Here is a 15,930-nt window from a genome sequence, read left to right as displayed (position 1 = left end):
TACAGCCTTGAATGTATTCTTTGAAGGATACTATAAAAAACTTTTCAATGGGTCTGTGGGATATTCAGCAACACTGAGAAGGCATTATTTATGTTCCAGACAGGATTTCTCCTCCTAAAGAAAGAAAGAGCATCATCAGAGGGTGTTCTAATTCCATCTCTAACTCAGAGGGGTCTGTTCATCCTCTACAGTTCTCATGGAAAGGCCTGAAGGGCTGCTCTGAGACTACTTGCTGGATGACCTCTGAATCAGCATCAGAAACACTGCTTGCCTTCATTTGACACCGGTTTCCCCCATGGGCAGGAAACACACCATGGAGTTCTCTGCTTCATGTGAGCCTCTAGGAGGCATGTCAGACAGGCTGTTAGGAGAATGAGAGGGGCTTGGGTGTGTTTACAACATACCTGCCATCAAAGACTTAAGGACACAAGAGCCACAGGAGCGATGATCGAAATCTTTGGCTGTGAGCTTTAGCAGTAGCCTGGGAGGAGGTCAGGAGTCTCCTCTTGCTGATTTAAGCAAGTAGCAGAGGTAACCTCACAGATCATGTTCCTCTTGGGGATTATCAGCCAGCCCTATAGGATGAATTTCCTGCTTTTAAAAAAAAACTTAGAAGTTAAAGATTAGGGTAGATTAAATAAGTAACAAAGAAAAACAATAAAAATTACCAAGATAAAGGTGGATATGGTCAGGCTGCCTGATTCAAATGCTCACTTCCTAATACACATGACATTTGTGTGGATATTAAACCAAATGTAAAGCTCCATGAAAGGAAGGAAAGGGAAGCAGTCTTAGCCCAAGGGTTACCTTATATAAGAACTATATGTCAGGAGAAGTTCTAAAACATCAGTCTGCTTCTACGCCAATGACATGTTTAGAAATTTCAAACTAAACACTATAGTAAAAAATATGGGACATTTTTCTTGCTCCACTTAGTTACAATAGGATTGGAGAGCTTTGGTAATTTTGGACCCTCTTAGTCCTGCTACCAATATTTTCCTTTCCCACAGAAAGCTTCTAATGCTTCTTTCTTTCACAGGATAAAACACACTTGTAAGAAAGCTGAGTGCTAATACCAGTTCAAGGGCCAACAGAATTCATACACTCCCTTGGAGGAGTCCCTGGCCTTGGACTTGTACTTCAACATGAAGGGAAATTTCTGTCACAACAGTGACACTGTGTGTATCAGTCCTCCAGGGCCCACAAAAAAGTTAATCAAGAAATGGAGAGGAAGAGTACCCCTGTTTAGTCTCTCAAGCTATTCCATCATCTCCAAACATATGGCTTCCTCTTTACTGTCTCTGGAGAGCATCCTGTGGCTTTCAGGAGCTAACACGATGAAGTTGGCAGCTGCTTGGAGAATAAACACGATTATTCAGCAAAGCATTAACCTTTGGTAAACTTTGCATCATGACAGAAATCCCCACTTTTACAGAGAGGGATTTCAGATGATCTCATTATTTGTGTTCACAGCATTATTGCTCATCTACATTACATTCATAAACATCACCAATATATGGAAATTCTTGTGTGGCAAAAATGAGCCTCTGTAGAATATTCCAAAGATGAATAAAAGCATGGTTTGGTACTTAGGCAGATATTTTAACACAGGTTAGGAGAGAGAAATTAGAAAAGGGAGATACTGTGTACTCCCACATTGGAACTATTTAACTTGGGAAGTGGTGGGGGGCACAGGATAGTTTTCCTATCTTCCCTTTTGAAATTACAGTGCAGGAATTTGATTAAGGAAAATGCTGTGTTGCATATGATAAAAACACACATTACTCAAGAAAAGGAATTTGCTCAAATAAAGTTAACAAAGTTAACAACTGGGTTTGCTGGATTTTTTTTTCTTCTCCAAATGAATGCAATGTATTTTCTGTCCACTACCGACAGTATCCAACCTCAGATAAAAATATGCATTTTTAAGAAAGATATCATCAGCACAGAGGAATTGGAAAGAGGTTTGAGAGTTGTTCTCAACAGGTGTTCTATATAAGAATGAGACAGACAAACAACTACACATCTTCCAAAGCCAAAAGGTATTTTTAGATTGAAGGCTACCTTACAGAATAATTAAAATAGCTCTCTATCTTAGCAGAGGTTTATGATTAACGGAAATGTTATTTGTACATTCTACAAATGCCTGATAATGCCCACATTTGGATCTTCAAATTTTCAGCTGTGTACTTTTGTCTGGAGAAAACCTTGGACTAGAGATAAGACCAGATTACCAAAAACGTATTTCTAGCAGCTCCCACATCCAGTCAGCCAGTCTGGGCTTGAGGCTGAACCAAGACCATGAAGTGCCTGCTGCTTCTCGCCTTTATTGGGGTGGCTGGTGAGTGTATTTTTTCTTTCTATTTCTGCCATTTAATAGGAAGCTGATTTTCTGAGAAAAACTGCAAGGTAGCTTATTGTGGGAAAGCCAAGTCCAGTTTTGACTTGCAGAAGGCAGAGCCCTGCAACTTCCATCTTCTGTCTCTTCATAATGCCTTGTGCCACAAGCTGGGGAATGAACGCCTTCATTGGCATGGAGTTCCTGACCCAGCTGTAGAGATGTGGCCATAGCTTCAGGAATCGGCTGCCTCCTTCTTCAGGACTAAGGAGTGCACAGGGAATAGTTCTGGCCCAGGAAGTCAAAAAGCAACTGCAAAATTTTGGACCCTGGCTTGGTGCTCCAAGAAAATAGCACTGCACACCTGTTTTGACCTTTTCCCTCCGTCAACCCTTGACTGTTTCATAGACAGGACCCTCGGAAAGACACGCTCGTGATCCGATCCAACTAGAACATTTCTATGTCCTTATGTTCCCTCAGGGAGTAGCCAGCAAGGCTTTAGCTGCACATATGTGAGGCACCAGTGCAGGTGTGATCCCCTTCTTTGAGGGTGCAGCAAATGAATGTGCCTTAGACCTGCCCACCACTGCTGCCCTGAGTGCCCGTAGAAGGGGAGCCTACAAGTGAGGGGCCTCAGACAGGAAGTCACAGGGCAGATTACAGGCCACATTACCTTAGGCCAGCTATTGACACATGGCACTTCTTGTCTCCCAGTTGCCTTCCCCACCTTTGCTGAAGATGATGATGACAAGATTGTGGGAGGCTACACCTGTGCAGAACACTCTGTGCCCTATCAGGTGTCTCTGAATTCTGGATATCACTTCTGTGGAGGTTCCCTCATCAGCAGCCAGTGGGTCCTGTCGGCTGCTCACTGTTACAAATCGTGAGTGGAAAAATTACATCCTTCCATAACCCCCCATCTGTCTTCCAGTTCCCTTCTAGCAGGAATTCTGAGCTCTGAGACAGAAATATGTAACTGCCTCCATTCTGACCACAGACAGCTGAGGCACAGGTGGACCATTTAGGAAGCAGGGCCAAGGCATGCTGTGGGGTTTTCCACTTCTGCAAATGTTTCTGTGAAAGCAGAGCACTTTCTGACATAACAATGGGATAGTCAAGCAACCAGTTCCAGGCTGTGATTTCTTATCCATTGCATGAATCTTGCTAAAGCATTGTCCCTGGAGAACAGGAAGAGGAATGGGGTCAGGCCAGAAGAGTTTCCCTTGTCCCAGAACATTTGTAGAAAGGGGGCTGCTATGTATTCAACTGCTGTCATGTATTTACAAACCTGCAGAAATTCACCACCTGGACTGGGAGTGGGTAAAGATCTCGGTGTGGATCCCCAGGGCTCCCTGCAGGACAAGAAAGATCCCCTGCCCCAGAAGGCTTCTGTGGCAGTGATGTTGGAGCGAATACATTCACTGACAGGGAGGTTTCTCTGAAGCTGCCAGGAGCAGTAAAAGACACACCTTTGCCTTCTCTTTTCCAGTCGCATCCAAGTGCAGCTGGGGAAACACAACCTGGAACTCAGCGAATCCACTCAGCAGTTCATCAACTCTGCTAAAGTCATCCGCCACCCTGGCTTCAACCCCTACACCCTGGACAATGACATCATGCTCATCAAGCTGGCCACCCCAGCCCAGCTCAACAAAGCTGTCCAAACCGTTCCTCTGCCTACCAGCTGCGTGGCCACCGGCACCACCTGCCTGATCTCCGGCTGGGGCAACACTCTCAGCAATGGCAGTGAGTACTCTGGGGGAATGTACAGACCCTTGGGGGCCCAGGACAGACTCTAAGACCTCACCATCAAGCCCCAACAGGACAGGCTAAAACATAGGGAAGTGTTGTGGGACAGGTGTTTTGAGCAATGGGTCAGTCTAGGGACTGCACAGTGCATGCAAAATGTCAATAGAATTGTCAGTTCCCTGAGAAGAAAGATGAAGTCTGGGACTGTGTCTCTAGAATTTCTATGAGAGACCTCCATTCTTTCACACCCATGGTCAGAGATGTCCACGGCAAGTGGTGATTATTCCACTGATCACATCTAAACCTGCACAGGAGCAGAGGACAAGTTTTTTCCTGAGGCTCAAGTTTCTTCCAGTGCATATATGACAAGAGAGGCCCCATTCTTGCCAATTGATGAAATTTCAGGGAGCAGAAAATTGAAGGTGACTGCAGTGTAGAAGGGTGGGCCCACGGGTAGAATTTGTTCCATCTCTACAGAATGAACCTACTCAGTGTTTACAGTTGAGAGGACGCAGGATGGCTGCTAGAACAGGGGAGCCAGCATTTGCTTTTCTGCTAAGATTATCTCCAAATGCTGAAAAGGACTCAGCAAGCCATCAACCATCTCTCCCTATTTCCTTGCAGTTTACAACCCAGATGAATTGCAGTGTCTGGATGCTCCGGTCCTCTCTGCCGCCGAGTGCTCCAATGCCTACCCCGGGCAAATCACCAAGAACATGATGTGTGTAGGATTCCTGGAGGGAGGAAAAGACTCCTGCCAGGTAAATCATCTGCCTCTCCTTTCCCAGTCATTTCTCTCCTACCTTTACCCAGATGAAGGAAGAGGCCTTCACATTACAGAGTCCGCTACACCCACTGCATTGGCACATCGGACTTTTTCAGTGATAGCAGAGGCTTTGGGCACACATATCCTGAATGTTTGCCAAGTACCACATCCTGTGGTAAAAATGTGGTAAAAATGGGCAGCTGACTCATCCTTAGTGGTGCCCTTGGAGCTCAAGTCAGTCATGGTAGTATCAGGTGGAAAGTGCAAATCAGAAAGAGCCTTTGTAGAAGTTTTGTGCAGAGTATGCCTGACAGGGCTTCCTCCCAAAACAGTGATCTCAGGCATCTCCGGCTCATTGCTTAGGCTGATGCCATTTGCTGAATATCCATACCCTTTGTGTGCACAGGGAGATTCCGGCGGCCCCGTGGTCTGCAATGGACAGCTCCAGGGCATTGTTTCCTGGGGTATTGGATGTGCCCAGAGGGGCTATCCCGGAGTTTACACCAAGGTTTGCAACTACGTCTCCTGGATCCAGTCCACCGTGGCCTCCAACTGAGATGCTCTTTTGGTGTGACCTGTATTTTCTCACCATCATTTCTGTTCTTTTGGATCTGTACAAGTAAAAGTTATGAAAAATTAATAAAGACTTTCAGGCACCCCTATATTGTTCACTGTTTATCTGTGAATTTCTACCGGCTGTGATACGGAGCACAGCAGTAGTGAACATGACTCAAGGGAAAATATTTATTATCTGTAGTGCCTCTCAATTGACAGCGTTTCAGAACACTTTGCAGACTCATCATCAGGAGTCTTTCAGTTGGTTACTTGCTCTTGTTTCTGAGGCAGAACATGATCTCTGTTCTTTACAAGCAATAGCCCATATTTCATCAGTTCTTGAAGTGATTCTGAAATGCATCCTCAAACATTGCCTGTCCCCCTTCTTCTGGGAACACTAGCAGCTGCAGCATGTTATCCTTTCTTTGAGCCTGCTTATACAACTGCATGAGGAATGGAAGAGGGATGAGGGTGATGTTTTGCCAGGAGGTCAGCAGGAGGCAGGGCATTCCATAGAGACTTTGGATCTGCCATGTTGAAGAGTTGGTCCTTGCCAGGAGGCTGATTGGGATATCATGTTCTGTGTTTGCAGAGTCCCAGAATGAGGCTGTGCTTTCCCAAATCCCAAAGAGAAAAGAAGGTTAGGAGAGAGGAAGGTGGGAAGTGAAAAGACAGAAAAGGTGCAGGAAGAATGCTGGGAGGGAAGTGGGAACAGGAGACAGAAATGGAGGAATGCAAGGAAGAAAGCAGGAGAAAAGGAAGGAAGGAAGATAAAAAGGCAAAAAAATCTGGAAAAGGACATAAACTAAAAGGACTACAAGAAATTAAAGTTGCAGGAGGGTAGAATAAAAGTCTCAGGGAGTGATCGTAGCCATGAGTATCTGCTGCTGCCTGGGGCTCTTTGCCTGCAGTTCCTGGATACTGTCAAGACCAGGGTCATATCATAACCATCAGGGTGTTCAGGTCACAGGGTAGTAACTTGGGGCCCCTGGGACACAGCATTGTGCCCATTCCCTGGAGACAACTGGGGCCAAGGACCTGTGGGCCTTGTGTGTCCAGCTGGTAGAGAAAGAAAGGGCTGTGTGAACTATTCTACATCCTGCCCCACCTGCCATGAACTGATATTGCAGAAAGGAAGGAGAGATGGATGAGGAAGGGAACAGGAAATAGGAAAGGAATAGTTGTAAGAGGACAGAGAAGGAAAGTTAAGGGGGACAAACAGAAATATATGAAAGGAGGAAGGTGAGAAACAGTCTGTGAATGGCAGAGAAATGAGGTGAGATAGTGAGGACAAGAAGAAATGAGAGTCAAAACATGATTCAGAGATGGGAAAGAATAGGAAAGCAGCTAGAAACCATGCAGAAGAGAGACAAATGGACAGACAGACAGATGTACACTGTCTTTCCTGAAGAGCTGGAAGGCAAGTGAAGAAAACGGGGTTCTGTCAAACACAGGGCTCAGTGTGTGCTGGTGGCTGATCCCTGTTTGCCTGGAAAGGTTTGTGCTATGCTGCACCAGCCTTTGAGTCACTGTGGATCTTGTTCAGCACAGAAATATGTGCCTGAATCCTGCTGCACCCACAATGTGGAAAGCAGATCCTGTTTGTGCAGGGAGATGGTTGTGCTCAGCTCCCTCTTCAGTCTCACCACTGTGCTTATCTTCTGCACAGTAATATGTGCCAGAGTCATTGAGAAAGGCATGTTCTATTGAAAGGGTGATACTGTCTCCTTTGATCTTGCTGCTCTTGAAATGACCCCCAAAACTCTTCTCCACTGCAGGGTTACCACCTTCTATTGCAGAAGCCAGCTGGGTCAGCCTGGAATTCTTCTCTGAAAGCAGCATGAACCAGTACATAGCTGTGCTGCTGGATTTCTTCTTGGAACATTCCAGATTCACGGACTGGCCTTCTTTTATCACCAGGTCTTGAGACTGTTCCAGGGCTAACACTGGAAAGGGAAAGATGGAGCAGTGATGAGAAGGAAAAAATGGGAAAAGTTTGAACTAGGCACAGTGGGTTGGCAGGGAAAGGGTGGGAAGAAATAGGGCAGCCACGGAAGCAGTTCAAGTCCTTGGACAGCTCTTCAGGTCAGCAAGTGAATTTCCAATCTCGCTACAATAGGCAAAATACATTCCTGGGCAGTTTGAGTCCAATCCAGACACCATCTCCAGGCTGCACAAAGAATGACAAATACATGGCCATTGCAGAAGATTCAGGGATTCCTGAATCCCACATTCACTGCTTGTCCTCAACACAGGGAGCTCTGCAGAATGAAGCACTGCCAGGAAGTGGCTACAAAGCTGGGAGAGTAGCCGTGGGATTGATGGACATGCTCAAGGCTGAGTTGAGTTCACTTACCCAGAGGGGCCAGCATGGCCACAAAAAACCAGCAGGGAACCATGGGGGAGAAGCCCCGACCCTCTCAGCAGCCTGCCTCTTGTAGCTGCCCACAGATACATGAAGAGGCAGCAGACAGTGAGGGTGAGACATCTCGGGGTGGGGCCGGCCAAGAAATGAGAGAAGGCATTGGCTGGCTGGGAACCCTGGGGAATGACACAAAGGATGGCAGGGAAGCAGAAACCCTGCAGAGATGCAGCAGGTGGAAAGGGCAGGCTGGGTGGGGGTGGGTGTGGAGGAAGGATGGGGTTGTAGGGGCAGAGAGGTTGCACAGGAGGCTGAGTGTGGGCAAGGCAGAGGAATGCTGGCTGCTCCACTTCTGCTTCTGAAGCCTTTGGGAGATGGAGGAATGAGGGATGAGGGCCACATAGAGGTCCCTTGAATTTTCCCATACACTTTCCCTCTCTTCCCCAGGCATGGCTGGTTCAGTTCCTGCCTGGCCACCCCCCATCCCACCCTACTAAGTGACAGCTCTTTTTCTCTGTGCAGCACTGCGAGCACACAAATAACATCAGTGAGAGGGAGGCAGGCCCCCGACAGACACCACAGCAGCCCAAGCACCCAGGCCTCTGAGGGCTCTCATGGACGTTGCAGTGAGAGCGGTAGGAGAGGAAGGTAAATAGCTGTGCAGAGCTGAGGGACAGTCAATGCCCTGGCATGGGAAGAGAGAAGGGATGGAGCGTGGCCCACAGGGACAGCCAAGAGGATGACAAGGTGCTGAGGATGGGTGTCAGGGTAACCTCTCCGTGGGGACAGGAAATAGGCAAAGTACCTCCAGAGATGGCTTCTCCCTGGGGCCTGGGGCCTAGCTGGGGAGCCCAGGCTGTCCCTGACTGGTGCTGCCTGTGGCACAAGGGCTTCTGGAGGTTCGATTTCAGGCACACACTTCTTCTGGCAAATTCACGGATTGCTCCTCAGGGACAGAGAGCATCTGTGTCATTGCCCCCTCTGTCCTGAGAATGAACCTCTACACGGAGATTTGCTTTCCTGACAGGACTGGTTCTCCGGTGGGGTGTGGAGGCTTCCACTGGGATGCAGCCAGGGAGAGCACTGGTGTCTGGAAAGCAGCAGTGCAGTGCAATTTCATTCACTCAAGCTCTGCCAGTGACACCTCCCTGCTGCTCTGCTCACAGGCTGAGGAGACCCAGGCCACTGCAGCCTCTCCACTGCGCCCTCAGCTGTTTGTGCTCTGAAGAAAACCCACGTGTCCTCTCCTGCATGGGACAAATCTGCATGGGATAACTGGGGAACCCAGTGAGCACAGGGATGACATCTGGGACAGTGGCAAGGGTGAAAGGAACACAGGGAAGGAGACACAGGCCATTCTGCTGAGGTCTGCTGGCAGCACTTTTCCCTCATCCTTCTCCTTCCTGTGCCAGGAGCTCTCCCTGACAATAGGGAAGGAGAAACAAGTGGAAATGGGCTAGAATCCCTTGGGGGAACTTCTGCCTCATAATGCTGGGAAGGAGGAGGCTCATGGGGTGTCACCCAGTTCAAGGTTTTGCTGAAGGAGAAATTTCAGTGGAAGTTCTGAGGAAAACTGAATTTGGGTGCTAGACAGGAGGCAGGATTAACAGGTGGAGACTGTGGCATAGTGCTGTGTTCTGAATTGACTACGAGAATTACGGTGGTACGTTTTAGCTGTAATTAAGTACTGCTTACCCCTAATCCAGGACTTTACTGTGCCTCATACTCTGCCAGAGAGCAGGGGCACGTGTAGGTGGAAAGGAGCATTTCCAGGAGAGCTGACCCAAACTGGCCAAAAGGATATTTCCTACCATTCAACATGATGCTCAGTATGGAAACTGAGGGGAGCTGGCCAGCTGCTGCCTATCACTGCTCTGGGATGGGCTGGACACTGTGTCAGTGGGTCATGAGTGACAGTATTGTGCATCACATGGATTGACTTGAGTTTTATTTCTCTCTGTTTTCCTTTTTATTTACTCCTATTTTTGCTCTGCTTGTATCTCAGCCTGTGAGTTTTACCCTTTTTCCTATCCCGCCAGGGAAGCGTGTTGTAAGTGCGCAGCTTTAACAGCAGGTGCCTGACTGGGCTTAAACCACAACAACTTGAGTACTAGACAGCATCTCCGTGTCCCCTAGCTGTGGAATGAGCTGCAGCTCCCCTGACCAAGCCTGAGAGTCACACTCTGTTGCAGTCCGCAACCTCAGGATCTCGTCCAGGGAAGCTGCAGGGTTCTGGGGACCAGCATGGAACACCAACAAGACGGGCTCCCGGTCCATGAAACTATTTATTCAGCACATGAACAAACTCAGATCCAGAACAGAGAGCCCCGAACAAAGGCAGAGCCGGGGTTTTTGAGGGACAGAACTCCCGAGGGTCTCCACCCTTGAGGGTGGAGTTCAGGGTCAGCGACCACTAGAAACACAGTAAGGGAGAAACCCCCCCAGGGACTCAAACTCAATCAGAACTCCTGGGCCGCCCTTCACAAGGGGAATGGGGTCAGACAATGTAACTCTTTTGCCTCCCCTGAGGCACGTAGCCACAGCACTCCAGTAAAGAATTTCCAGCTTCTGTTCTTGATGGATTATGAAAATTTATGCACGCATTGGATTCTCTTGGGCCTTTGCACTCTGTTTTAAACTGGAGATAAAGAGAAATAAGCAAGTTAGGGCAGCCCTCTGCAAGCAGCCTGGGATGTAGTGGATGGGCCAGACAGGATACTCAGAAACAACAACAACCCCTGCTGAAAGGTCCACTCGGACTTCTTCCACCTGGTCCTTGACAAGGTCATCAGAGACATTCCATGTCCAGCCTGGGCAGCCTCCTGCTGTGGGCAGAGACAATTCTCGAACATCAGAATGTTCAAGTCACAGGGTAGTGGTGTAACTGGTGCACATCAGTGTGCCCATTACCTGGAGATGTGGAGATGTGGCCCCAGTGGGGCCAAGGACCTGTGGGCTTTTGTCCATTCATATGATGGTGCTGTGTGAACTATTCCACATCCTGCTTCCCACACCATGAATTGATGTCAAAGACTGAAAGGTAGGAGAGATGGATGAGGAAGGGAATAGGAAATAGGAAAGGAATAGGTGTAAGAGGACAGAGTAAAACTCAGGGGACAGAGAGAAAGATATGAAAGAAAATAATGAGAAGCAGTCTGTGAATGGCATAGAAATTAGATGAATCAGTGAGGACAAGAAGAAACAAGAGTCAAAAGGTGATTCAGAGATGGGAATGTCATGACAGATGGACAGACAGGCATACATACACTGTCCTTCCTGAAGAGCTGGAGGGCAAGTGAAGAAAACAGGGTTCTGTCAAACACAGGGCTCAGTGTGTGCTGGTGGCTGATCCCTGTTTGCCTGGAAAGGTTTGTGCTATGCTGTACTGGCCTTTGAGTCAGTGTGAATCTTGTTCAGCACAGAAATATGTGCCTGTGTCATTGAGTAGGGCATACTGTATCTTCACAGATAAGTGGTTGTTCTTAGTCCCATTACTCTGAAAGCGATTTTGGAATTCCTTCTCAATATCTGCTTTGCCTCCTTCCACTGAATATAAAACCAGCTGCATATTGGCATCCTTCTCCATGGCTAACTTGTACCAGTACATGTTTACAAAACTTTTCTGTGATGCAGAACATTCCAGGGTCACAGGGTCTCCCACTCGGACAACTGTATCTGGTGACTGCTGAAGGGCCCAGCCTGGAGAGAAAGACAGAAGAGAAAGCTGGGAAGTGAAATGCATTGAAGAGGACAAGAATACACATCCCTGAAGTAGTTCACGGGATGGAATGCCACCAGGATATCAGAAAGCTTTGGGAGAGTGCCCTGCTTCTCTGCAAAAGACACATAGGATCAAAACACCCCAAACAAACCAGCTTCAAATGCACTAGGAAATCTGCTTTGAGAAGTAATGTCCTTGGTACTCTCAAGTGAAGTATTAAAAATGGGCAGGAAAAAAAACAGATTTGTGGTTTTGCTGAGTTTTCTGATTCAATGGTGGTGGAAAAGCTGGTTCATTGCCCATTCTCCCTCTGGATGCCTTGGGGAAGGGGCATTGCCCGCAATTGAGAGCAAAGCCGAGGAGACAGCAGCAGCTCCAGTGCAGCTGCTCAGGAAGGGAAGCCCACTTACCCCCATGCAGCAGGATGGCCACAAGGAGCCGGTGGAAATCCATAGAGAAGGGCTCCCTCCTTCCAGCAATCTGCCCCTAGTGACACCACCGACACGGAGATGTGAAAGAGGAGAGGTGGAGAGGAAGAGATACGTCTCTCTGTGGGTGGGCAGGGGAGTGAACAGGAGTCTGAGATGTGACAAGGCAGTTGGCTGTCCAGGAATGGTGGGGAATGACACCTGCAGGCAGTCATGAGGTGCTTGTTCTCTGCTCCTCTGGCTTCGTGCTGTGTGTGAGGCGGGTGTGCATGAGTAGCTGGGAGCTCAGTAGGTGGCAGAGTTCAGTGCTATCACGGAGCAGGATGGGGCTGTATGGCAGGCTGAGCATGTGCACAGAAACGCACCAAATGGCAGGAGATGATGGGAAGAGAAGGAGATCCCAGGAAGGCATGTTTGTGTTTGTGTCCTGCTCTTTTTCTCCTCTCTAGCCACCCTCACACTCCCAACCCTGCAAGCTGCACTATGGAAGCACGGCTTATGTCAGTCAGGCCTGACACGTTGTCCAGGTATGGGAAAAGCTGCTGACCTGCCAACCTGGTGTCTCTTGGGGCATGACAGAAAATAGATCTGTAACTGTTCTTCTCTAACTCCAACAGGGATCTCAAGGAGAGAACAGGCTGCCTTTGCACAGGGACTGCCCCTTGAGAGACTGCACCTCAGGGAGACTTCTGAGAAGTGTGTGCCCCACAAGATGTGCTGCTACAGACTGACCTTCTCCATGTCAGAGAAGAACAGATACTCTCCTTGCCTCTTTATTGCAGCACTCTGCAAAAGAGCAACTGGACACAAATGGACAAAGCTGGAGAAAATCTTGTCCTCTTCTCTCCAGACAGCCTTGTTCACCTGCCCAAGGCAGTGGGGAATCCCTGTAGGCAGGCAGAGACACTCGTAGCTTGTGTGCACTGAGTTTGTGTACAGAGGTCTGACAGAGACCCTGCACATCTGCGCTGTGCTGAGTGCCCACCACCGCAAGGCAGTGTAAAGCTGACCTATAGAAGACATCAAGTGATCCAACTGCTCAAGGCTGTCATGGACTTTGCAGTGAAAATGTTCCCCTGTGTCCTATCAGCAGAGGAGAGCAGCAATGCCTCTAGCACACAAATAGTCCACTGCAGGTCTGAGTGTGTCCCATTGCATTCATTTCCCACAGCTGCCTGGAGAAGATTCAGGAAGGACCCCAGATTCCTCTAAAGAAGCAGAAGAAAACTGTAAAGAAAGTGGGCTACGTTGTAGAAACCCCACATCCTCACACCACCCAACCACTCCAGCTGAGAGGAGGCTGTGCCTGATGTGTCCATGGAAAGGGTCTCCAATTCCCTGGGGAGTGCAGAGGCTAGTGCCTAGGGAGCCTTGCTGAAAACACGGAATTTGAGGAGTTAGTGATGTTGAACAGGCATGGCTGCTATGAGGGCTGCTATGGCATGCCCTGAGGGGCCCTTTAGGTCCTGAGAAGCTTGGATGTTAACATGGAAATCTTCAGAGTGGGAACCACCTGGAGTGGCCTGTGCAGGCCTGTGCTATGCACAGGTGTGTCTTACGCAAGACAGAATCACAGAACAGCTCAGCTAAGAAGGGACCTCAGGGGGTCACTGCTCCAACCTCCATGCTCAAGCAGAATCATCCCAAAGCACATGGCACAGGATTGTATCCTGGTGGTTCTGGAATATCTCCTGAGAGAGGGAGAGACTCCACTAGTTCTTGGGGCAATCTGCTCCAATGTACAGTCACCAAGACTACAAAGCTCTTACCTCAGATTCAAGTGGAACTTCCTGTGCATCATTTTCTGCCCATTGCCTCTTGTCCTAGTGCTTGGTATCACCATGAAGAACCTGGATCCACCTCTTGGAACACTGTCTTCAGATTCTTGTAGAGATTGGTGAAGTGGCCACTTAGTAGTTTCTTCTCAAGGCTGAACATGCCCAGCTCCCTCAAGCTTTGTTTAGGAAATTGTGTTCCACTTTATCCATCATCTTTCTTCTCCTGTCCTGGACCTTCTCCAGGAGCTCCTTGGATGTTTTGTACCAAGGAGTTCAGAAGTGGACACTGCACTGCAGATGTGCCTCACCAGGGCTGAGTAGAGTGGCAGGATCATCTCCCTCACCCTGCTGGCAATGCTCTTCCTAATGCACCCCAGGGTACCATTGGCTTCTTGGCCATCAGAACACCATGCTGACTTATGGACAGCTTTGTGTCCATCAGGATCCCCAGGTCTGTGGGAAACGGAAAAATAGAAACTTCCACAGATGCTGAAGGGTTCAAGCTGCAGCCTCAGAAAGAGCTTGAGTTTATGTAATGGCGTAAGTACACAGACATTAAGTAGAAAAATTATAAACTTAGGTTCCTATAATTGCAAGTAAGGATATGCCTTGAGTAGGTAAGAAATTATATTAGGTAAAATAGTGAGAAGTTTAGCTGTAATAATGTGACCTACAGACTAGGTTAAGGATCTAGAAGCTGTACTAAAGGTGTGTATGGGTATCAGTTTATTGGCTATCAGTTTATTGGCTGAAAGACAGATGCAGTGCAGCAAAATTAGGGAAAGGTGATAGGTTATGAAGTAGAAACAAGTTTCATGTTAGCTGTCTATTGGACCAAAATGTTATATATTGCTGTGTGAAGAAGAAACCTGTGACTACCTTGAGCTATGGCTGACTTGTTTCTCCTCTCCAAATATCACACCTTCAAGACTGATATCTTATCTGGCTTACTTGAGCAATAAATCATCTTAAATAGCATGGTGGTCCCATCCCTCATTTTTCATCTCAACACGTCATGACAGAAATCCCCACTTCTACAGAGAGGGATTTCACAAGATCTCACTATTTGTGTTCACAGCATTATTGCTCATCTACATTACATTCATAAACATCACCAATATATAGAAATTCTTGTGTGGCAAAAATGAGCCTCTGTAGAATATTCCAAAGATTAATAAAAGCATGGTTTGGTACTTAGGCAGATATTTTAACACGGGTTAGGAGAGAGAAATTAGAAAAGGGAGATGCTGTGTACTCCCACATTGGAACTATTTAACTTGGGATGTGGTGGGGGGCACAGGATAGTTTTCCTATCCTCCCTTTTGAAATTACAATGGAGGAATTTGATTTAGGAAAACACTGTGTTGCATATGATAAAAACACACATTATTCAAGAAAAGGAATTTGCTAAAAGAAACTTAAAAATGTTAACCACTAGGTTTGCTGGATTTATTTTTCCAAATAAATGCAATGTCGTACTATATTAGGAATGGTGAAGCAGTGTGACATGACTCTCTTAGCCGCATTGTTCAAGAGAGCAAAGTTTATTATTCTTAATCTTCTTTTACACATGTGTTCGAGAAGGTCTGAGGGGTAAAACTCTCATTGGTCATTAAAGTAGCACATCACCATCATGGGTTAAGTGGAACGCCACCCCTTGACTAAACAATGCCTACCGATTGCTGTCCTTTACCAAGGACAGTTTGGATTCCTTGTTATGCTTTCCCAGGCCAGAGTGAGAAGCCTGTGTGACTTCATTTCACACAGGCTCTGTTCCCTGCTTGCTTTTTGCATTTAGTATCCACAATGGAATGTATCTTTCTGTCCACTACCTACAACATCCAACCTCAGGTAAAAATATGCATTTTTAAGAAAGATATCATCAGCACAGAGGAATTGGAAAAAGGTTTGAGAGTTGTTCTCAACAGGTGTTCTATATAAGAATGGGACAAACAACTGTACATCTTCCAAAGCCAAAAGGTATTTTTAGATTGAAGGCTACCTTACAGAATAATTAAAATAGCTCTCTATCTTAGCAGAGGTTTATGATTAACGGAAATGTTATTTGTACATTCTACAAATGCCTGATAATGCCCACATTTGGATCTTCAAATTTTCAGCTGTGTACTTTTGTCTGGAGAAAACCTTGGACTAGAGATAAGACCATAACCAGATTACCAAAAACGTATTTCTAGCAGCTCCCACATCCAGTCAGCCAGTCTGGGCTTGAGGCTGA

At 47.2% G+C, this 15,930-nt stretch overlaps 1 protein-coding gene and 1 gene segment (V, D, J or C); one reads left to right on the top strand and one right to left on the bottom strand.

Moving 5' to 3' along the window:
- The window catches only part of LOC102109901 (T-cell receptor beta-2 chain C region-like), a 28,449-nt gene extending 20,536 nt beyond the window's left edge, over nucleotides 1–7,913 (bottom strand). The window contains 2 exon segments of the C gene segment in view: nucleotides 7,052–7,351; nucleotides 7,762–7,913. Coding sequence covers nucleotides 7,052–7,351; nucleotides 7,762–7,804 — 343 coding nt within the window.
- LOC102106989 (trypsin I-P1-like) lies at nucleotides 2,257–5,512 on the top strand. Its single transcript, XM_005523803.3, has 5 exons — nucleotides 2,257–2,341; nucleotides 3,053–3,221; nucleotides 3,828–4,081; nucleotides 4,709–4,845; nucleotides 5,257–5,512. Exons 1-5 carry the CDS (start codon nucleotides 2,302–2,304, stop codon nucleotides 5,404–5,406), a joined length of 750 nt encoding a protein of 249 aa, XP_005523860.2. The 5' UTR covers nucleotides 2,257–2,301; the 3' UTR covers nucleotides 5,407–5,512.
- Nucleotides 7,914–15,930: the final 8,017 nt, after the last annotated feature.

The sequence above is a fragment of the Pseudopodoces humilis genome, chromosome 2 (genome assembly GCF_049639895.1).
Source record: "Pseudopodoces humilis isolate 2021_Gansu_Grassland_sample_001 chromosome 2, ASM4963989v1, whole genome shotgun sequence".
NCBI lineage: Eukaryota > Metazoa > Chordata > Aves > Passeriformes > Paridae > Pseudopodoces > Pseudopodoces humilis.
This window is presented reverse-complemented; position numbering and strand designations above follow the sequence as displayed.